General features: G+C 45.5%; 1 protein-coding gene across 8 annotated transcripts in view; it reads right to left on the reverse strand.

Annotated features, from left to right (window-relative positions):
- Window positions 1-24812, reverse strand: part of CTNND2 (catenin delta 2) — a 3073686-nt gene that overhangs the window by 2707245 nt on the left and 341629 nt on the right. For all 8 annotated transcript variants that reach the window (XM_075314970.1, XM_075314969.1, XM_075314967.1 and 5 more), the window contains one exon: window positions 13398-13510. In XM_075314970.1, coding sequence (XP_075171085.1) covers window positions 13398-13510 — 113 coding nt within the window. The remainder of the gene's footprint in view (window positions 1-13397; window positions 13511-24812) is intronic.

The following is a 24812-nucleotide window of genomic DNA, read 5'->3' on the forward strand; positions in this document are numbered from 1 at the left end:
CTGATGCTGGGGGAGGCTGATGCTGGGGGAGGCTGGGAAGGGGAGGCTGATGCTGGGGGAGGTTGGGAGGAGGGAGGCTGGGAGGAGAGAGGCTGATGCTGGGGGAGGCTGAAAGGAGAGAGGCTGATGCTGGGCGAGGCTGATGCTGGGGGAGGCTGGAAGGAGAGAGGCTGATGCTGGGGGAGGCTGATGCTGAGGGAGGCTGGGAGGTGGAGGCTGATGCTGGGGAAGGCTGGGAAGAGGGAGGCTGGGAGGAGAGAGGCTGATCCTGGGGAAGGCTGGGAGGAGAGAGGCTGATGCTGGGGGAGGCTGGAAGGAGAGAGGCTGATGCTGGGGGAGGCTGATGCTGGGGGAGGCTGATGATGGGGGAGGCTGGGAGGAGAGAGGCTGATGCTGGGGGAGGCTGGTAGGAGGGAGGCTGGGAGGGGGGAGGCTGAGAGAAGAGAGGCTGATGCTGGGGGAGGCTGAGGCTGGGAGGAGAGAGGCTGATGCTGGGGACAGAGAGGCTGATGCTGGGAGGAGAGAGGCTGATGCTGGGAGGAGAGAGGCTGATGCTGGGGCAGAGAGGCTGATGCTGGTGCAGAATGAGGGATGGAGCACGATGGGGAGTGCGCAGCATGGGGGATGGAGCACGTTTGGGAGTGCGCAGCATGGCGGATGGAGCATGTTTGGGACTGCGCAGCATGGTGGATGGACCACGTTTGGGAGTGCGCAGCATGGCGGATGGAGCATGTTTGGGAGTGCGCAGCATGGCGGATGGAGCACGTTTGGGAGTGCGCAGCATGGCGGATGGAGCACGTTTGGGAGTGCGCAGCATGGCGGATGGAGCACGTTTGGGACTGCGCAGCATGGCGGATGGACCACGTTTGGGAGTGCGCAGCATGGCGGATGGAGCATGTTTGGGAGTGCGCAGCATGGCGGATGGAGCACGTTTGGGAGTGCGCAGCATGGCGGATGGAGCACGTTTGGGAGTGCGCAGCATGGCGGATGGACCACGTTTGGGAGTGCGCAGCATGGCGGATGGAGCACGTTTGGGAGTGCGCAGCATGGCGGATGGAGCACGATGGGGGGTGCGCAGCATGGGGGATGGAGCACGATCGGAGGTGCACACCTCCCCCCAACACACACACACACAACACACCACACACACACTGGGAACCACAAACACCGCCCTACACAGACACCCACACACACAGACAACGCTGCACACACACAACACCCAACACACAAACACCGCGGCATACATAAATATACGCACATACCACGCAACACACACACATTGCACAAAACATACCTCCCCCCAAAACACACCACACACACACAAACCGCGCAACACACACACACAACGCTACAGACACACAGCGCTCCACAAACAACGCAACACACATACAACACCGCTCCGCTCTCACCCCCCGCCACACCCAGACAACACCCAGAACATGTACAGCGCCCTACACAAACACTTGGTAACTACACACAACAACATCTATATATATATATATATATAACAAAAATCATACATTAACTACACAATACGTAAATTCTAGAATACCCGATGCGTAGAATCGGGCCACCTTCTAGTTATATATATAATTGTATCTCTGAACATGTTTTTGTAAACAGCTAAAATAACAAAACTTGTGTCACTGTCCAAATATTTCTGGCCCTGACTGTAAATACACAGACACATACATACATACACACATACATACATACATACACTTAACTTTATATATTAGAGATATATATATATATATATATAAATAAATAAAGCTGAGTGTATGTATGTATGTATGTATGTAACCCTGCACCTTAGAGATATTTGCCAAAAAAACCTGCTTACATTAAAATCAATGGAGCTGGGAGCTACAGGTCATTATTGGAGCTGTAATTGGTTTCAATAGGCAACAAAGGAGATTGTTAGTATAAGACAGGTAATGTGTCAGATAATATGATGTCGATAGAGACAGAGACACAGACACACACACAGAGACACGCAGTGTCACACACAAACAGAGACACACACAGAGACAGAGACACAGAGAGACTGATATAGAGACAGAGACAAACAGAGAGACTGATATAGAGACCGAGACACAGAGACACAGAGAGACTGATAAGGAGACAGAGACACACAGACTGATATAGAGACACACAGGGACACAGAGTCTGATACAGAGACAGACAAACAGAAACACAGAGACAGACACAGAAACAGAGACCCAAAGAGAGACACACACACAGAGAGACTGATGCAGAGACACACACAAGGGCAGAGACATACAGACTGACAAAGAGACACACAGAGACACACAGACAGAGACAAAGAGATAGCGATACAGAGACATAGACACAGACACACACACAGACATTAAATCAGAGACTGATATAGAGACAGAGACAAAGAGAGAGAGACACAGACACACACAGAGACAGCGACTGATACAGAGACTGATACAAAGACATAGAGACATAGACACAAAGACTGATACAGAGACACACAGAAACACAGACACACAGAGACTGATACAGAGACACACAAAGACACACACAGAGACAGACTAATACAGAGACTGATACAGAGACACACAGAGACATAGACACACAAAGACTGATAAATGATACAGAGACACAGAGGCACAGATAAAGAGACGGATACACACAGAGACACAGACAGAGATACATAGAGACAGACACACACAAAGACCGAGACACACAGACATGCAGAGACAGAGACACACAGAGGCACACATACAGAGACACAGACACACACAGAAACACAGACACACACAGAAACACAGAGAAAGACAGACAGGCAGAGGTACACAGAGACAGACACACAGAGACCCACAAAGACAGAGACACACAGACAGAGACACACAGAGACACGCAGAGACACAGACATAGACACAGAGACACACGGAGACACGCAGAGACACAGACATAGACACAGAGACACACATAGACAGAGATACACAGAGACACACAGACACAGAAATACACACAAGCACAGACACACAGAGACAGAAACACACAGAGAGAGAGGGAGACAGACAGAGAGGGACACAGAGAGTGGGAGAGAGGGAGAGGGAGAAAGACAGTTACTATCTCGGGCACTGCCAGGTACTACAGATAGTGTGTATATATATATATATATATATTATATATATATATATATATATATATATATATATATATATACATATAATATATAAAGCTGAATGTGTGTATGTGTATGTGTGTGTGTGTGTGTGTATGTATGTCCGGGATTGGCATCTGCACCGTCGCAGCTACAGCCACAAAATTTTGCACACTCACACTTCTGGACCCCGAGAGCGTCATAGGCTATGTTTTGAGGGGAAATTTTAACCCCGCTCTTTACAGTTATTCACCAAAAAACCTGCCTCCATTAAAGCGAATGGAGCTGGGAGCCACAGTGCAGCCAGAGCTTCAGAAGAATGAGCAGCTATGCCCTTATATGGAATGTTGGCATGTCACAATGCAGCCAGGGAAAGAGACAGACACAGATAGGGAAAGAGGCAGACACAGACAGGGTAAGAAACAGCCATAGACAGGGTAAGAGACAGACACAAAGAGACAGACACAGACAAAGAGACAGACTGACAGGGAAAGAGACAGACAGGGAAAGAGAGGGAAAGAGAGACACAGACAAAGAGACAGAGACAGACACAGGGAAACAGACAGACAGGGAAAGAGAGGGAAAGAGACAGACAGGGTAAGAGACAGACAGCCAGGTAAAGAGACAGACAAAGAGACAGACACAGAGAGGGAAAGAGACAGACAGAGAAAGATAGACAGACAGGGAAAGAGATTGAGACAGATGGAGAAAGAGACAGAGAGTCAGAGATAGACAGGGAAAGAGACAGACAGACAAAGAGATAGAGAGATAAACGAAAAGTGTTGGGGGCAAATTGACAGCTGCCAGATGTGAACAAGGAGGACTTAAAGAATGAGAGCGAAGGCGCCAAAGAGTATATACTGTACAGTTGCTAAGGTGGGGCCCCGACATGGCATACTCACCACACTCGGGGATATGAAAACACACACAAAATGCGCCACACACTACCACATGCTTGAACACATATACCACCCTCAGCACACATTTCACCATGTGAAACTATTTAATAATTACATTTATATCTATTTGATTTGTGATTTTTGTGTGCAGAATACATTTTTGTTAATACATTCTATTTTGTTAACAGCAGTTATCAACCCGGGCGAAGCCGGGTAGTACAGCTAGTATATATATATATATATATATTATATATATATATATATACATATATACATATATATATATATATATATATATGTATATATATCACAAAAGACAGTTTAAGTGATGACGCCCATACCACACCCCAGAATACACTATATATACATATATATACACACATACATCGTATCCTATGTATTCATCTATGTGTATTTTTTATTATTATTTTTACAAACGTTATTTTAGGGGTGCAGGGGTACAAGAGGACCATAAGACCACTTCGGAGATTACTAATAAGACCAAAAAAGAAAAAACCGAATACAAGGGTCTATAATACATACAAAATATTTTATTAATTAAAAACCATTTGATCTCAAGAGACACAGCCGGAGCTGGACAATAGGCGTCACAATCCAAACAATCATATCATCCCTATCTCAGAGTTCAATATAAATAGGGAGTATATGTATATATAAATATAAAAATGTATCACATCATTATATATAATCAAGGATAGTAATTACAACCATATAGAAGTTCATCCAATTATATCTCAAACCAATAAATGTATAAATAGAGTACAATACTTAGTTAATCATAAAGTGATAAGTGTGTCCAAGAATTATGGTTACTGAACAATCATAAAGTGCAAAAGTGCAAAATAAGTAGCATGCACACATATATATACATATACATACATTGGTATTTAAATAGTTAAAAGAACAGCCAAGACTCCATAGATGGCTGGAAAGAGTTAATGGTATAACCAGTACTTAGAAAGGGGAGAGGGAGGGGTGGGTGATAAGTTCCTAAAAGGATAAACTCTCAAGATGGAGGATATAAGTGTGTATATATATATATATATATATTATATATATACACACACACACACACACACACACACACAGAAATGTATTAATTCTCTGGGACAAGGGGTGAATCATCAGAGAGCAAAAAGAGCCCTTGTTAAATGATACCAGGGACAGTAGCTGTGACAGGGATAACGATATGCAAGTCTATTAAGCTGGGGTCACACTAAACGACAGCGACAACGACGTCGCTGTTGCGTCACCATTTTCTGTGACGTAGCAGCGACCTTGTAAGTTGCTGTTATGATCCCTGCTTAGCTGTCAAACACAGCAGCCGAAGCAGCGATCATAACGACCCGCATCGCTCTTCTGCAACATGTGCAGAGAGCAGGGAGCCGCGCACACTGAGCGCTGTCTCCTTGCTCTCCTAGCTACAGTACACATCGGGTTAATTAACCCGATGTGTACTGCAGCTACATGTCACAGTGCAGAGAGCAGGGAGCCGCGCACACTGCTTAGCGCTGGCTCCTTGCTCTCCTAGCTACAGTACACATCGAGTTAATTACACGATGTGTACTGCAGCTACATGTGCAGAGAGCAGGAGCCGGCAGCACAGGCAGCGTGAGAGCGGCGGAGGCTGGTAACGAAGGTAAATATCGGGTAACCACCTTGGTTACCCGATGTTTACCTTGGTTACAGCTTACCGCAGCTGCCAGATGCCGGCTCCTGCTCGCTTCATTTCGTCGCTCTCTCGCTGTCACACACAGCGATCTGTGCGTCACAGCGGGAGAGCGACGACCAAAAAATGAAGCTGGACATTCAGCAACGAGCGGCGACCTCACAGCAGGGGCCAGCTCGTTGCTGGATGTCACACACAGCGACAGCGACGGGACGTCACTGCAACGTCACAGAAAATGGTGACGTAGCAGCGACGTCGTTGTCGTTGTCGCTGTGTGTGACACCACCTTTAGTCATGTAATGAGATTAGAGTTAATGTAAACACTGCAGCCCTGTCAGGTGCTACTATGATAATTACTGCTGCATAGACTGAATGCCCTAATCAGAGGCACAGGCATAAAACAAAGCCTGTGATCTGTATACTGAAGTGGTATCAGGAGCACTGGTGAGAGCAGAGAAGTACAAGCAGGCACATTACCTAATAGCTGCAAATGCCACCAGACTCTGATACAGGATTGTGACGCTCCCCGACGCTGGCGTTTCAGCGCTTCTTTCTTTGAAGAAGGAAGCGCCGAAACGCCAGCGTCGGGGAGCGTCACAATCCACAATACCACTTCAGTATACAGATCACAGGCTTTGTTTTATGCCTGTGCCTCTGATTAGGGCATTCAGACTATGCAGCAGTAATTATCATAGTAGCACCTGACAGGGCTGCAGTGTTTACATTAACTCTAATCTCATTATATGACTTAGGCTAGGTTCGCACACTGCGTCTTTTTGACGCTGCGTTTTTGTGCGGTTTTGGCCGCTAAAAACGCACAAAAACGCACCTGCGTCGAAAAAACGCATGCGTTTTTGCCGCGATTTGGTGCGTTTTTGGCTGCGTTTTGCTGCGTTTTTGATCTCTGCGTTTTGCTGCGTTTTTCAAATGCATTGCATGGGCAGAAAACGCAGAAAAACGCAGGAAAGAACTGACATGTCCATTTTTTTTTTAACTCAAAAACACAGGTAAAAAAAACAGATGTGTGTGGACAGCAAAAATGAAAACTCATAGACTTTGCTGGGAAAGCAAAGTCCTGCAGTTTTGAGGCCAAAAACCCACCCGAAAAACACGCAAAAACGCCGCGAAAAACGCACTGTGCGCACATAGCCTAATAGACTTGCATATCGTTATCCCTGTCACAGCTACTGTCCCTGGTATCATTTAACAAGGGCTCTTTTTGCTCTCTGATTCACCCCTTGTCCCAGAGAACTAATACATTTCTGTGTGTGTGTGTGTGTGTGTGTGTGTGTGTATATATATATATATATATATACACTTATATCCTCCATCTTGAGAGTTTATCCTTTAGGAACTTATCACCCCCCCCCCCTCCCCTTTCTAAGTACTGGTTATACCATTAACTCTTTCCAGCCATCTATGGAGTCTTGGCTGTTCTTTTAACTATTTAAATACCAATGTATGTATATGTATATATATGTGTGCATGCACACTGACCTCTCTTTTCTCCTCTTTTTTCTACTTATTTTGCACTTTGCACTTTATGATTGTTCAGTAACCATAATTCTTGGACACACTTATCACTTTATGATTAACTAAGTATTGTATTGTATTTATACATTTATTGGTTTGAGATATAATTGGATGAACTTCTATATGGTTGTAATTACTATCCTTGATTATATATAATGCTGTGATACATTTTTATATTTATATATACATATACTCCCTATTTATATTGAACTCTGAGATAGGGATGATATGATTGTTTGGATTGTGACGCCTATTGTCCAGCTCCGGCTGTGTCTCTTGAGATCAAATGGTTTTTAATTAATAAAATATTTTGTATGTATTATAGACCCTTGTATTCGTTTTTTTCTTTTTTGGTCATATATATATATATATATATATATATCCCCCCATGCTGCGCACCCCCCCATCGTGCTCCATCCCCCATGCTGCGCACCCCCCATCGTGCTCCATCTCCCATGCTGCGCACCCCCCATCGTGCTCCATCCCCCATGCTGTGCACCCCCCATCGTGCTCCATCCCCCATGCTGCGCACCCCCCATTGTGCTCCATCCCCCATGCTGCGCACCCCCCATCGTACTCCATCCCCCATGCTGCGCACCCCCCATCGTGCTCCATCCCCCATGCTGCGCACCCCCCATCGTGCTCCATCTCCCATGCTGCGCACCCCCCATCGTGCTCCATCCCCCATGCTGTGCACCCCCCATCGTGCTCCATCCCCCATGCTGCGCACCCCCCATTGTGCTCCATCCCCCATGCTGCGCACCCCCCCATCGTACTCCATCCCCCATGCTGCGCACCCCCCATCGTGCTCCATCCCCCATGCTGCGCACCCCCCATCGTGCTCCATCCCCCAATGCTACGCACCCCCCATCGTGCTCCATCCCCCATGCTGCGCACCCCCCATCGTGCTCCATCCCCCATGCTGCGCACTCCCCATCGTGCTCCATCCCCCATGCTGCACATTCCCCATCGTGTTACATCCCCCATGCTGCGCACTCCCCATCATGCTCCATCCCCCATGCTGCGCACCCCCCATCGTGCTCCATCCCCCATGCTGCGCACTCCCTATCGTGCTCCATCCCCCATGCTGCGCACTCCCCATCGTGCTCCATCCCCCATGCTGCGCACTCCCCATCGTGCTCCATCCCCCATGCTGCGCACTCCCCATCGTGCTCCATCCCCCATGTTGTGCACCCCCCATAGTGCTCCATCCCCCATGCTGCGCACCCCCCATCGTGCTCCATCCCCCATGCTGCGCACCCCCCATCGTGCTCCATCCCCCATGCTGCGCACTCCCCATCGTGCTCCATCTCCCATGCTGCGCACCCCCCATCGTGCTCCATCCCCCATGCTGTGCACCCCCCATCGTGCTCCATCCCCCATGCTGCGCACCCCCCATCGTGCTCCATCCCCCATGCTGCATACTCCCTATCGTGCTCCACAGTCACACATCAGACAGTATACACGCACACATCTGATCGCATACACTCACACCCCACTTCTCCCTGTGCCCTCCGGTGGGCGGTCCCAGCAGCTGTGCTGCACGCCGTGCTCCTATGCCTTCTGCCGACACGCACACATCCGATCGCATACACGCACACATCCGATCGCATACACGCACACATCCGATCGCATACACACGCACACATCCGATCGCATACACGCACACATCCGATCGCATACACGCACACATCCGATCGCATACACGCGCACACACACACTGACAATATCGCACATACGCGCTATGTATATATATATATATATATATCTGTATATATATATATATATATATATATATACTAGAAGGTGGCCCGATTCTACGCATCGGGTATTCTAGAATTTACGTATTGTGTAGTTAATGTATGATTTTTGTTATATATATAGATGTTGTTGTGTGTAGTTGCCAAGTGTTTGTGTAGGGCGCTGTAAATGTTCTGGGTGTTGTCTGGGTGTGCTCCATCCCCCATGCTGCGCACCCCCCATCGTGCTCCATCCCCCATGCTGCGCACCCCCCATCGTGCTCCATCCCCCATGCTGCGCACCCCCCATCGTGCTCCATCCCCCATGCTGCGCACTCCCCATCGTGCTCCATCCCCCATGCTGCACATTCCCCATCGTGCTACATCCCCCATGCTGCGCACCCCCCATCATGCTCCATCCCCCATGCTGCGCACCCCCCATCGTGCTCCATCCCCCATGCTGCGCACTCCCTATCGTGCTCCATCCCCCATGCTGCGCACTCCCCATCGTGCTCCATCCCCCATGCTGCGCACTCCCCATCGTGCTCCATCCCCCATGCTGCGCACTCCCCATCGTGCTCCATCCCCCATGTTGTGCACCCCCCATAGTGCTCCATCCCCCATGCTGCGCACCCCCCATCGTGCTCCATCCCCCATGCTGCGCACCCCCCATCGTGCTCCATCCCCCATGCTGCGCACTCCCCATCGTGCTCCATCCCCCATGGTGCGCACCCCCCATCGTGCTCCATCCCCCATGCTGCGCACCCCCCATCGTGCTCCATCTCCCATGCTGCGCACCCCCCATCGTGCTCCATCCCCCATGCTGTGCACCCCCCATCGTGCTCCATCCCCCATGCTGCGCACCCCCCATTGTGCTCCATCCCCCATGCTGCGCACCCCCCATCGTGCTCCATCCCCCATGCTGCGCACCCCCCCATCGTGCTCCATCCCCCATGCTGCGTACTCCCTATCGTGCTCCACAGTCACACATCAGACAGTATACACGCACACATCTGATCGCATACACTCACACCCCACTTCTCCCTGTGCTCTCCGGTGGGCGGTCCCAGCAGCTGTGCTGCACGCCGTGCTCCTATGCCTTCTGCCGACACGCACACATCCGATCGCATACACGCACACATCCGATCGCATACACGCACACATCCGAACGCATACACGCACACATCCGATCGCATACACGCACACATCCGATCGCATACACGCGCACACACACACTGACAATATCGCACATACGCGCTCACACACTCCCAACATCCGGAGATACCACATGCTTCCGGCCATGTGATCCTCCGGCAGGTCCTGGAAGGTCACTGCACGCACAGTATCGCCGCCGAGAAGTAAGCAATATCACTGGATGTTGTGAGCGTGTGGATGCGATCTGATGTGTGTGAGGTGTGTGTGAGAGTGAGTGAGTGTAATCTGATGTGTGTGTGTCTGTTCTTATGTGTGTGTGTGTGTGTTCCGCCGCTGCAGGACCTTGATGCGCTCACCTGCTCCCGGTCGGCGTCTGGTGAGTATGACTGCGGGGTCTTCTTTCTTCTGTCTTCTCTCTTCTGGGGGTGCCCGCTGCCTATAATGAAGTGTCTTGCAGTGTCTTTAACTCTTTCACCGCTGCATGACACTTCATTATTGACCGCACCGGTGTACGCTGGTAACCATGATACGAAGCGCTTCCTATACTTACCCGATGTTTATCATGGTTACCAGCGTACACTGGCTCCGTCACAATCCCAGCATCGCAAGGTTATGTCTGGGCTGGGGGAGTCGGGGCTTCGTTTGAATTCGGGGGAAGGGGCGTGGCCGAGCGGTCGATGCGTGCGGAGTGTCGGGGCCAGCGGCCAATCCATGCGGGGGGCGGGGCCAGGCCGAGGCGAGCGGCCAATCCGTGGGGGTGGGCAGGGCCAGGCCGAGCCCGGCGGCCAATCCGAAAGTTGTCACTGTAACGACACAATTTTGGAGCAAGACAGACAGACAGACAGAATAAGGCAATGGTCGATGCGTGCGGAGTGTCGGGGCGAGCGGCCAATCCATGCGGGGGGCGGGGCCAGGCCGAGGCGAGCGGCCAATCCGTGGGGGTGGGCGGGGCCAGGCCGAGCCCGGCGGACAATCCAAAAGTTGTCACTGTAACGACATAATTTTGGAGCAAGACAGACAGACAGACAGAATAAGGCAATTATATATATATATATATATATATTTATATATATATATATATATATATATACTGTATATATTGATTGTGTTGTTATATTGAAATCTGCACTTGCACAATTTTTATTTTTTTTATCAATTGAACAATTAATATGTGTTGTCACTTTAATCACTAGATGCATACATTGGGTTATTATTGATCGTCTATATTTTTCTAAAAAAAAATAATTATATATATATTCATAATTACTACCTGGATATATATAAAAAGTTATATATTTATATATACTTAACATATTTTGTTTATTTATTATATTTAATTTTTTGAGGATACCTTTTTATAGCTTTCTCATCATAAGGAGATGTATTGTTATTTGGATATCCACATAGATATTATGTGTTGTCATGGTATATAAATTGTATTGCGCACACCGTCCTTCGTTTTTATAATAATCTTTTAAAAATTTTGTCAGATTATTTCTTTCTCAAAATTCTAGTTTTATTTAAATATCTAAAACATTAATAAAATGTATTATATCTATGACCTGTGTTGGTTTTCTGTGTTTATTTTATACTTAAGTCCACGCGGGCATAAAGTTGATTATAATAGAAGCGGGGGTCTGAGGGTAAGACCAGCAGACAGGGGCGTCCAGCTTAATAACTATGCCTTTATATGGCTTTGCCCCCAGTGCACTCCCCTATCTGGGGGTCTCACCCCCAGACCCTCGCTTCTATGATAAACAACTCCATGCACACGTAGACTTTTGAAAAATAGTCTTTATTCTGGCTGGAAACATCGAACTACATTTTGAACATGCCTCTATCAGATGATAGGGGCGTGTTGAAATGACGTCATACCTCGAAGGAGCCGGTACACTCTAGCATCTACCGTCAGTATGATGTTACAAAATAAATAAATAAAACAATTGGTGTAGGGTCCCCTGTATTCTGACACCCAGCACAGATCAAGCCCATGGCTACAAGTTGCAGTGCTCAGCCCTGCACTCATCTTGGCTGTGTATCAAAATAAGAGGAACCGCGTGCAGCTTTTTTTTTTTAGTTATTTAAATAAATGGATTTTAAAAAAATGGTGTGCTGTCCCCTCAATTTTGATGCCAAGCCATGATAAAGCCCGACAGCTGGGGTATTCTCAGGCTGGGAAGGCCTATGGTTATTATTCCCCCCAGCCTAAAAATAGCAACTTGTAGCTAAACAAGATTGTTGCATCCATTAGATGTGACAAGCTTGGAGCTTTACCTTCTCTTCCTGATTGCCCTGATGCGGTGGTGTTTCCTGGAGCTTGGAGACATCAGACATGTCTCTCCAGGTTCGGATGTAGTAGAAAAAATCATATAGGAAAAACGGGTTTAATGCCGCGCTAAAGGATCACTGATGCCAGTAAGATGAAAATCTCTTTTTTATTGTAGTCAATCCAACGCGTTTCAGAGACAAGGACCGTCTCCTTCTTCAGGGAAAAAGAAATCATACATGCAGCTTACAGCCTGGTTACTTATAGAAGAATCTATACTGCCACGTTAGGGCACTATCGCGCTCGGCATCGGCTTGCGATGTCGTAGTGTGCAAAGTACCCCTAAGAGCCCCCATTCCCAGTTACCATGTCACACCCGTTTATAAGAAGCCTTAGATGTTTGTTTTCGATTTTTGACATGTTGGAAAAGTGGACACGTACCAAGGGCACAGAGTGATGGTAACATCTTCACTTTCAATACAGAGCAATAAATCTGTGAATACATTACACCATCAATGAAATGTAGCTCCCTGACACTAGCAGTAACAATAATCATGTAGGTCATACAAAATGCTGTAGTAGTCATTAATGTGGGATTTATTGATTTTTACATCAACAAATTAACGAACAATGGAAGATTTTGTAATGAAAGTTATGTAATTAAACTTTCTTTCATGTTATGGGTTAAACAACGGTCTATAAAGCTCAGTTTTGTCAAAATTTTGGAAATTGTCCTTGCATTTAGTAAGACGCTTATCAAAATCCTATTTTTCAATTGTAGAGTACTAATTTATGCTGAGCATTGTATACAATTTAGCTCAAACCTTTGGTGTTTCATAAAAATATTAGCCACTATTCAAAATATTTGCACTAAAAATATTTAATAATATTTGATATTTTTTTCTATTTATTTCAACCATATTGTATTTTAATGTTTTTACATTTAAAAGCTCCAGAAGGATGAAATAATTCCTACCTAATACTACTCATGCTCCCAGTTTCTGATCCAAGTTTGCATCTCTCCAGTTGGCTGGCGACAATCTGACGTTCAGCTTCGAGTTCTCGTGTTAATCTTTCAAACTGTAGTTCCTAAAAATAAAAATCACCATGTAAATTAAATATTTATTTAAAGTCATTTTTTCAATGTTTACATGCGTTATATAAGGCTTAATCACTGTACAATGAAAAAATATGCCAGTTTCTCATGAATTTTATCTTTAACTTTGTTAATATTTTAAAGGTCTCTCCTTTTTGGCTGCAAGTGGAAACACTGTTGCATCTGCTCTATTTCAGCTACATTTTTCTTATACTGTACATTGGAGGCTAAAATTGTGCACAGTATTTCAAGTGTGCAAGATTCTACATACACCGTGTGCAGAATTATTAGGAAAGTTGTATTTTAGAGGATTTTTTTTTATTATTGATCAACAACTATGTTCTCAATCAACCCAAAAGACTCATAAATAACAAAGCTTAATATTTTTGGAAGTTGGAGTGGTTTGTTTTTAGATTTGGCTATCCTAGGAGGATATCTGTTTGTGCAGGAAACTATTACTGTGCAAAATTATTAGGCAACTTAATAAAAACCAAATATATTCCCATCTCACTTGTGTATTTTTACCAGGTAAACCAATATAACTGCACAAAATTTAGAAATAAACATTTCTGACATACAAAACCCCAAAAAATTAGTGACCAATATAGCCACTTTTCTTTATGATGACACTCAACAGCCTACCATCCATAGATTCTGTCAGTTGCTTGATCTGTTTACGATCAACATTGCGTGCAACAGCCACCACAGCCTCCCAGACACTGTTCCGAGAGGTGTACTGTTTTCCCTCCCTGTAGATCTCACATTTTATGAGGGACCACAGGTTCTCTATGGGGCTCAGATCAGGTGAACAAGGAGGCCATGTCATTATTTTTTCATCTTTTAGACCTTTACTGGCCAGCCACGCTGTGGAGTAGTTGGATGCATGTGATGGAGCATTGTCCTGCATGAAAATCATGTTTTTCTTGAACAATGCCGACTTCTTCCTGTATCACTGCTTGAAGAAGTTGTCTTCCAGAAACTGGCAGTAGGTCTGGGAGTTGAGCTTCACTCCATCCTCAACCCGAAAAGGTCCCACAAGTTCATCTTTGATGATACCAGCCCATACCAGTACCCCACCTTCTTGCTGGTGTCTGAGTCGGAGTGGAGCTCTCTGCCCTTTACTGATCCAGCCTCTGGCCCATCCATCTGGCCTATCAAGAGTCACTCTCATTTCATCAGTCCATAAAACCTTTGAAAAATCAGTCTTAAGATATTTCTTGGCCCAGTCTTGACATTTTTTCTTATGTTTCTTGTTCAAAGGTGGTGGTTTTTCAGGCTTCCTTACCTGGGCCATGTCCCTGAGTATGGCACACCTTATGCTTTTTGATACTCCAGTAACGTTGCAGCGCTGAAATATGGCCAAACTGGTGGCAAATGGCATCTTGGCAGCTTCACGCTTGATTTTCCTCAATTCATGGGCAGTTATTTTGCGCCTTTTTTGCCCAACACGCTTCTTGCGACCCTGTTGGCTATTTGCCATGAAACGCTTTATTGTTCGGTGATCACGCTTCAAAAGTTTGGCAATTTCAAGACTGCTGCATCCCTCTGCAAGACATCTCACAATTTTGGACTTTTCAGAGCCCGTCAAATCTCTCTTCTGACCCATTTTGCCAAAGGAAAGGAAGTTGCCTAATAAATAAGCACACCTTATATAGGGTGTTGATGTCATTACACCACACCCCTCCTCATTACTGAGATGCACATCACCTGATTTACTTAATTGGTCGTTGGCTCTCAAGCCTATACAGCTTGGAGTAGGACAACATGTATAAAAATTATCATGTGATCAAAATACTCATTTGCCTAATAATTCTGCACACAGTGTAAGTTAAACTTCAATCACGATTTCTTTGGCCAAGCCTCATGCAGCTTTCCCAAATCCCTCTGTAAAATTAAATTATACACCTCTGTGTGACTTACCTTGCAAAATGTAGTATCTTCTGCAAAATATTGATATTATTTAACTCCTTTTTAACCAGATTAATTTTCAATTTTGCGCTTTTGTTCTCTATTCCTCCCCTTCTTTCAAGAACCATAGCTATTTTTTTCTGTTACCATAGTCATAAAAAGTTTTGTTTGTTGCAAGGTAACTTGTAGTTATAAATAATACAATTAGAAACAAAAATAACTATTTTTCCATCTGACATTCGCAAAGTGTACACAACTAATTTGTACTACATATAGTGCAGGGATTGTGAATGTATTACTAATTAAAGTATAAAGTTTATTTATATACATTAATATAATTAATATAATTGACTTCTCCTAATATTGTGAGGAGAGTGAATACTAATACTCTCCAATACCCCCTAAAATAAAATCAGGTATATTGGACTATTCCTATTAGCATTTTCCTACTCTTGCTGTAGGTGTGGAGGATATGTCTATATAGCACAAATTGTATAAGCAGGTTACTGCAAAAATGTAGCTACCCTATTTTTCGGACTATAAGACGCACCGGACCATAAGACGCACTCGGGTTTTAGACGAGGAAAATAGAAAAATAAAATTTCAAGCAAAAAATGTGGTCATGAGACACACTTATGGGGCGAAGATCTGCTGCTGACACTGTTATGGGGGTAATGTCCACAAATTCTCTACTAAGGTACCCCATCCTGATAATCATCCTCCTGTCTTGTATATGATCCCCATCCTTGTATATATGTCCCTCCTCCTGGTACATACCACCATCATGGTATAGCCCCCATCCTGCTACATAGTGCCATCCTGGTATATACCCTTATCCTGCTATATACTGCCATCCTGCTATATACTGCCATCCTGCTTTATACCGCCATCCTGCTATATACCCCCATCCTGGTATATGCCCTCATCATGCTATATGCCCCCATCCTGCTATATACTGCCATCCTGGAATATACCCCCATCCTGCTATATACCCCCATCCATCCTACTATATACTCCCATCCATCCTGCTATAAACCCCCATCTTGCTATATACTCCCATCCATCCTGCTATATACCCCATCCATCCTGCTATATACCCCATCCATCCTGCTATATACCCCCATCATCCTGCTATATACTCCCATCTTGCTATATACCCCCATACATCCTGCTATATACCCTCACCCTGCTATATACCCACATCCATCCTGCTATATACCCCCATCCATCCTGCTATATACCCCATCCATCCTGCTATATACCCCCATCATCCTGCTATATACTCCCATCTTGCTATATACACCCTTCCATCCTGCTATATACCCTCACCCTGCTACATTACCTGCTACATGTGGCACACAAAAAAATAAACATTCATACTCACCTTTCCTCGCTTCAGGTAGCATCGCTCCTCCCCCTGTCTGTGCCGGCAGCAACACCGCTGGAGTGTGGAGCCATCACCGTTCCCCTGCAGCATCACAATCTCCTCCTGTCTGCCTGTCAGCTGACCTGTGTGGAGACTAGCGGTGCATACAGGGATGATGTCATTGCTGTGCTCACCGCTTCTACACAGATCAGCTGGCCAGCAGACAGGAGGAGATCGCAATGCTGCAGGGGAACGGTGACGAGTCAGTATACTGATTCACTGCCCTCCGCACTGATGATGATGCGCGGGGAGCAGTGAATACAGCCGCACATGATCACTCCAGGCTGTATTTGCCAGGAGCTCTTTACTATGCGCACACCCCCTGCCCATCATCCGGCCCACCTGTCAGTGCTGAGGGATGATGGGCGGATGGATGGGCTTGCATATGAAATGAGCGGGCCAACGTGATCACGGCAGGCTGCTACAGCCTGCTCATGCCACAGATGACCCGCTCCACCTCAGCACCCTCATTCCCCGCAGCCACATTCAGACTATAAGACGCACCCCCCACTTTCCCCCAATATTTGTGTGGAAAAAGTGCGTCTTATAGTCCGAAAAATACGGTATATGTCAGCTGCTGATTAAGTTAATCCATATCTAATTGTTCATCAATTAGCTGATATGTAAACCAAAATATTACTTGCTAAAGTAAGAATTGTTAAGACCTTTTTACTGTAGTTTTAGGCCATGTGCCCACAGGAGCTTGCTTCTGCAGATTTTGATGCGGAAAACCTGCGGCTTTATCTGGATTTTCCAGATAAATCCGCAGGTTTTAGCATGTACAGACACTCCCCATGTTATCCTATGGGACATGTGGAGTGTCTGTATCCACGTTGCGGAATGTGCGACTGCGGAATATGTTGCGGATATCCAGCAGCCGCACATAACTGCATGTCAATTATTCCTGCGGATTTACCTGCGGATGGTCCCACACTTACCTGCCTTGATAGGAGACACCCGGTCACTTTCCCTCGGTGCACAGGAGGCTGGAGCGCGGTGGATCCATGAGCAGGAAGGAGGAGGTGGGCGGGGCCTGCGCGAGCTCCGGTCATGTGACAGCCAGAGCTAGTTCAGGCCCGCCCACCTTCTCCTGCACAGTGTAGAGACGCTGACAGACGCCGGAGAGAAGTGCTGCGTGATGGAGGTATGAACTCCCCCGATCACTGCAGCACTTGTTCTGCATTGAGGATGCAGTGCTGAAGTCATGGTACTGTATCCTCAATGCAGAATGCCGCAGGATATCCGCAGGACATTAGGCAAATAAACCGCAGCATTGAAACAGACAAAGTTGTGCTGCGGTTTTCTGGGAGCTCCTGCGGAATGTCCTGCGGATATAACCGCAGGACACTTTCCCCCGTGGGCACATAGCCATACAGTGAACATAAATGGCTATGTTTAGCCATGAAAAATAATGACAATGCTATATAATGTTGCTGAACTTGGTTACCCTGTGACTTTACAACCATGTTACTCAGAATATATTATATTGTTGCCCATATAAAGGATGATAGAAAGCATAATCTGATTTACATGGGCTATTGTATAATTATTTGCATTGGCCCAGTGTTATTGATATTAGGTAGCGCTACCTAATTGGAGCTAAGTCATAGTTCAAATGGAGGTGTGCCGCCCTTGCAGTGGTCGAACCGCTCGGATCCGGGGGTGATTACTCGTGGATCGAGGGTCTCCGGACCCAGGGCCACACTCAAATGAAGAAGGGGGCTATTTACAGGGGAGATATAGTTTGTGACGCCACCCGTGGTGTGCGGTAATAGGGAGCACCACCGCTGCCGTTGGGAGTACCGGGGTTGATGGAATGGGGGCAGCTAGAAGACGATTTCCCTCCACGAGTAGGGAAGGCCCCGGGACTCTGGATGGTGGGCGACAGTGCAAGGGGAGCGCAGGGCTGGTTGGGAGCAGGGGTTAATCAGGTACTCACTCAGCAAGAAAGCAGACGCTGACAATGTAGTAAACCAAGTCTCTGGGTGCCGCTGCCCTCTTGGGGAGCTTGTCCGGGTCCCGTCCGGGTCCGGGTCCCTCCTGTACTGCCTGGTGGTCCCTGGCCCGCCCCCTGGCACTGTATTTTAGAGTGTTCAGTTGACCCATCAGCTTGGAGCTTTCCGGGCCCTGCTCCCTGCTAAGAGTAGCAGAGGAGCTTGCTCTCAGGAGTTCACGCTTGGTATTTCAGTGGGCTGCTGTGTTTGGAAAGTCCTATCCCCTTCATTCATCTAGTGCCCCCAATCTCTGAGCTTCGTGGGAACAGTCCATATAGGCCCTGTCCTCCGCAGGTTAATTGCCGGGTTGCTTGAAGCTTCTCCCACCATGTACCCCGACGTGCCTTTGGTCCCAGCCCAGCTATTGAACTGCGGCTGCTAGCTATCCTCCAAGACTAGCCAAGCACCAATCTCCCGCGACCAGGTCTCCAACTTCTCCTAGTCCAGACCACCGTCTGCGACTTAGTCTCCTTTTTCCCCTGGGAGCTCCAACTCCCAGTTTCCTCAAACTCCTCACAGCTCGAGGGCTACCACTGTTCTCTTTGCTCCCCTGGAGCCGACTGCTCTCTTTGCTCCACTGGAGCTAACTGACTTGTCACCTCCCACCTCCCTGCCTGACCCCCTAGGTGGGCTGCCTTATTCCCGCTTAGCAGCCCACTGGTGTGCCTGACAGGGTGTGGTGCGAGGTGTAACTAGGATTTGTGAATGCTGGTGCAGGCAGTACCGCAAGATGGGGACCCAGAACCATGGGGGGTTAAGCCCTGCATGGGGAGAGAAAGATTGTGGAGAACCCTGTGACGACCTGATTAGTCCAGGGCATCACACAAGGACAACTGTGTACTATTGCCGTTAGCCTAGCATTAATAATAGGTAGCAGTGCTCAATGAGGCTGTAGAATAACCTATATATTTCTATGTATACTGGGTTGTTTGACCGCCATGGAGTCAGTCACTGGCTGTATTTCTGCTATTTAGTGTTTGTGCCACAGCTAATACTAAGGCTGACTGTCCTTTTTTGGTTTGCAGAGTAGGAGGAAAAACAGGTTTGAATACTGCGCCAAAACCACAGGTTCACAGAGAGTTTGAAAGAATCCCTTTTTATTTTCACAGGTCTATGCGTTTCAAGGACATTTGCGTCCCCTTCATCAGGACAAATACAAGGAATAAATACCCAAACCCGTTTTTCCTCCTACTCTGCAATTCAAACCGTTTTTCCTCCTACTCTGCATTCAAACCCGTTTTTCCTCCTACTCTGCAATTCAAACCCGTTTTTCCTCCTACTCTGTTATTGAAACCCGTTTTTCCTCCTACTCTGCAATTCAAACCCCTTTTTCCTCCTACTCTGCAAACCAGCTCAACACTACGGGACTGCTGCCGACCATGTTACTGTCATACTATTCAAGGGGTTGTGACTTGCACAACCTGATAAGGTGAGTGTCTCTCCCGCATTTACGCCACCCTTTTATACCTGGTAAGACCCTATTTGCGCCTGTTGTTTCCACAGTTTTGGCTGACTGTCCTTTTTTGACAGGCCATTTTGGATTTACAAATGTGCTGCAGCTCACATGGGCATACTTCTCCCTCTACTGAAGTCAGGTCAAAGTCCAAACACAGGTTTCATCACCAGTCTCCCTGCTTCTTCCAGGGGAGTAGCCCACCAGACAAGTTGCCTCTTTATAGGCCTAATTCTGATTGACAGCTGTAGCAGCCAATAAGGTATGTCTCATAGAGACATACAGTCATGGCTGAAAGTGTCGGCACCCTTGATTTTGTTCCAGAAAATCAAGTATTTCACTCAGAACATTATTGCAATTACACATGATTTATCATCCACATGTTTATATCCTTTGTGTGCATTGGAACAATACAAAAAAAAATGGGCTGGACAAAATTGTTGGCACCTTTCCAAAATTGTGGGTAAACAATTTCGTTTTAAGCATCTGATGCTCATTCAAACTCATCTGTGACAAGTAAAAAGTTTGGGAAAAATGAAAATCACATCAGAAACAAGATAAAAATTGGTGAAGGTGACTCAATCTTTCCATTGTGTGTCTGTGTGTGCCATATTAAGCATAAAGAATAGAATAAGGAGAAGAGAACTGTCTGAGGAGTTGAGAACCAAAATTATTGGAAAACATCAACAATCTCAGGTCCAGAGCCTTAGAGTTTTTCACTTTCTATGCCCTCGGTGCACACCATAATCAAGACGCTTACAACCCATGGCACTGTAGCTAATCTCCCTGGACGTGGATGGCAGAGAAAAATTGTTAAAAGGTTGCAATGCAGAATAGTCTGGATGGTGGATAAGAAGCTCAAATCAAAGAAATTCAGGCTGTTTTGCAGGCTCGGGGCGAACTATCTGTTTGAATGAAATGAAAGGCTATAGATGGAGTGCCAAGAGGACCCCAATGATGACACAAAGACATAACAAAGCTAGAATGCAGTTTGACAAAATATGTGTAAGACAAAATCCTTCTGTGAAAACGTCTTGTGGACACGAGATAAAGATAGAACTTTTTTGTAAGGCACATCATTCTACTATTTACCAAAAATGGAATGAGGCCTAGAAAGAAAAGAACACAGTACCTGCAGTCAAATATGGTGGAGGTTCAAAGATGTTTCGGGGTTGCTCCCCTGCTTCTGGCACTGGGTGTGCCATGACTGTGCACAAGGTATTATGAAATCTGAAGATTACCAAAGAATTTTGGATTGCAATGTGATGCCCAGTGTCAGCAAACTGGGCTTGCTGCCTAGGTCATGGTTCTTCCAGCAGATCAATGACCCCAAACATACTTCAAGAAACACCCAGAAATGGATGGAAACAAAGAGCTGGAGAGTTTTGAAGTGTCAGGCAAAGACTCTGGATGTAAATGCCATTGATCACCAAGGGAGAGATCTTAATATTACTGTTGTAAAACAGCACCCTTCAAATATGAGAGTTCTGGAGTAGTTTGCAAAAGAAGAGTAGTTGAAAATTCCAGTTAAGAGGTGTAGAGATTGGTGATGGTTATAGGAAGTGATTAATTGCAGTTATTTATTCCAAAGGGCGTGAATCTGAATATAAAGTTAAGGCTTCTAACAATTTTGTCCAGCCTATTTTTGGAGTTTTATGTGAAATTATGTCCAATTTTCCCTTTTCTCAGTTTTTTTTGTGTTTCACATAAAAAAAAAAAACATGTATATCAAAACGTGCAATTGCAATAATGTTCCAGGAGAAATACTTATTTTTTGGATAAATGTCAAGGCTGTTAATACTTTTGGCCATGACTAGATATAAAAAGCACAAAAAAAGCTTTTAAGATTTTATTTGGAGTGAAGTCACCACTTGTATCTTTTCCATATGCGTAAAATCACAGGACAATCTGTTCATAGTGCTGACTGTTTTAGAGCCGCCTTTGATTAAGTATATTATTTCATGTGTCCAAAGAGGTTTTACGTTAAAATGAAGACTGATTGTTTTTAATAGGAATATATCCGAAATGGATAGATTTGAAAATCCATTATCATTTCCCAATACAGTCAAATTTTAATGGAGGCTGAGATGGTCCATTATAAAATTCTAGATATTATCACGTTCTGTCTCCTTATACCATTACTATAAAGATTAAATATAATACCTACTGTCAATGGCATCATTTAACACATCTAGATATCTGATTAAAGTATTGGAAATCATTAATGGCACAATAAGAATATCTATAGAAGATATCCCTTTCCTATCTTATTTTTTTTGGCATATTGTGCAAACTTTCAATTGCATCCACTGAAGATTATGTGTTGTTTGGAAATGTCTAGCAATAGGAGTGGGGCCAAATATTTTGTTCTGACTTCTGTAGAAGAATTTGCAATAGATTAAATGTGTTTCCTTATCCTGAGGGGCACTTTGCACACTACGAGATCGCAGGTGCGATGTCGGTGGGATCAAATTGAAAGTGACGCACATCCGGCGTCGCAGGCGATATCGTAGTGTGTAAAGCATTTTTGATATGATTAACGAGCGCAAAAGCGTCGTAATCGTATCAGCGGTGTAGCCTCGGTCATTTCCATGAATTGGGAATGACCGATGTTACGATGTTGTTCCTCGTTCCTGCGGCAGCACACATCGCTGTGTGTGAAGCCGCAGGAGCGAGGAACATCTCCTACCTGTGTCCTGCGGCTCACCCCGGCTATGCGGAAGGACGGAGGTGGGCGGGATGTTTACGTCCTGCTGATCTCAGCCCCTCCGCTTCTATTGGCCGCCTGCCGTGTGACGTCGCTATGACGCCGCACGACCCGCCCCCTTAATAAGGAGGCGGGTTGCCGGCCAGAGCAACGTCGCAGGGCAGGTGAGTGCATGTGAAGCTGGCGTAGCGAACATTATCGCTAAGCCAGCTATCACCATGATATCGCAGCTGCGACGGGGGCGGGGACTATCACGCTCGGCATCGCAGCATCGGCTTGCGATGTCGTAGTATGCAAAGTGCCCCTAATTCTCAAGGGATTGATAGATCGTTAGATAGATAGATAGAGTAGATAGAGTATATGAGAAAAGTGAGTACACCCCTCACATTTTTGTAATTATCTTTTCAATTGACAACCTTGAAGAGGCATCTGTGAAACGTGCATCGGGGCACAAAGGACTGAGCCAGGACACAGTGGCAGAATTTGTAACTACTGTTAGAATGTTATGTTTGTGTGATGGGGATTCAACCATTTGGCTTCCCAATTATTTGGGTCGCTGGTTTGTTGGTTATCTGAGCCAGTGATGTGGCCAGTATAGGTATACATTTTGTTTTCCTGTCTATTGACTATCTATATCAACTATATCTTGAACATTCCTATCCAGGACATTGCTCTCTGATTATATTTTTCCTGTGTATTTGGCTACTCCCCTACTTTTGCTTCTTATCTTGTACCGCTTATATATTGCATAAAATGTTGATATGGTTACTATTTATATTTTAATGGTGATTTTGTAAACTATTAACCCCTTCATCTCTGGGCAATTTTCTGTTTTTCCGTTTTTTGTTTTTTGCTCCCCCTCCTCCGAGAGCCATAGGTTTTTTATTTTTACGCCAATCTTGCCATATAAGGGCTTATTTTTTGAGGGACGAGTTGTACTTTTAAATTAAACCATAAGTTTTACCATATAGTACTGTAAAATGGAAAAAAAATTACAAGTGCGGTAAAATTGCAAAAAAAGTGTGACTGCACGATTGTTTTTGGGATATTTTATTCACCAAGTTCACTATATGGTAAAACTGATGTGTCAGTGTGATGCTTCAGGTCAGTAAGAGTTCGTAGACTCCAAACATGTATAGATTTACTGTTATCTAAGGCGTTAAAAAAATGCAGACGTTTGTCCAAAAAAGTGGCGCACATTTTACGCCATATTCTGAAAACCATAGCGCTCATATTTCGGGATCTATGGCTCAGTCACAACTTATTTTTTGCGTCTCAAGCTGATTTTTTAACGGTACCATTTTTGCACAAATGCTACCTTTTGATTACCTATTATTGCATTTTGCGCAAAATTTGATGAGATCAAAAAATGTAATTTTGTTGTTTGGAATCTTTTTGCCACAACACCATTTACCAATCAGATTTATTGATTTTATAATTTGATAGCTCTGAGTGCGGCAATACCAAATAGGTGTCTATTTTATTTTTTTTTTAACCCTTTAATTTTCAATGAGGGATAATTTGAACTTTTAGGGTTTTTATTTTTAATTTTTTAAAGCTTTTTTTTATTTTACTATTCCCCTTAGGGGACTATAAGGATCAGCAGTGGGGGGCGTGGCCTGCACGCTGATGGCGACAGCTGCTTGAAGGAGAGCTCTGTGCTGACAGCAGGATAAACCGGCTCTTATCAGCTCACAGATAACAGGATTACCAGCTACAGGAGGTGTGAGTAACCCCAGCCCCCAGCTATGCCTAAGGGGAGACCTAAAAAAACTGGCACTCCAGCCAAACTGACAAACTTCTACCC

This window comes from Anomaloglossus baeobatrachus, chromosome 6, assembly GCF_048569485.1.
Source record: "Anomaloglossus baeobatrachus isolate aAnoBae1 chromosome 6, aAnoBae1.hap1, whole genome shotgun sequence".
Taxonomy (NCBI): domain Eukaryota; kingdom Metazoa; phylum Chordata; class Amphibia; order Anura; family Aromobatidae; genus Anomaloglossus; species Anomaloglossus baeobatrachus.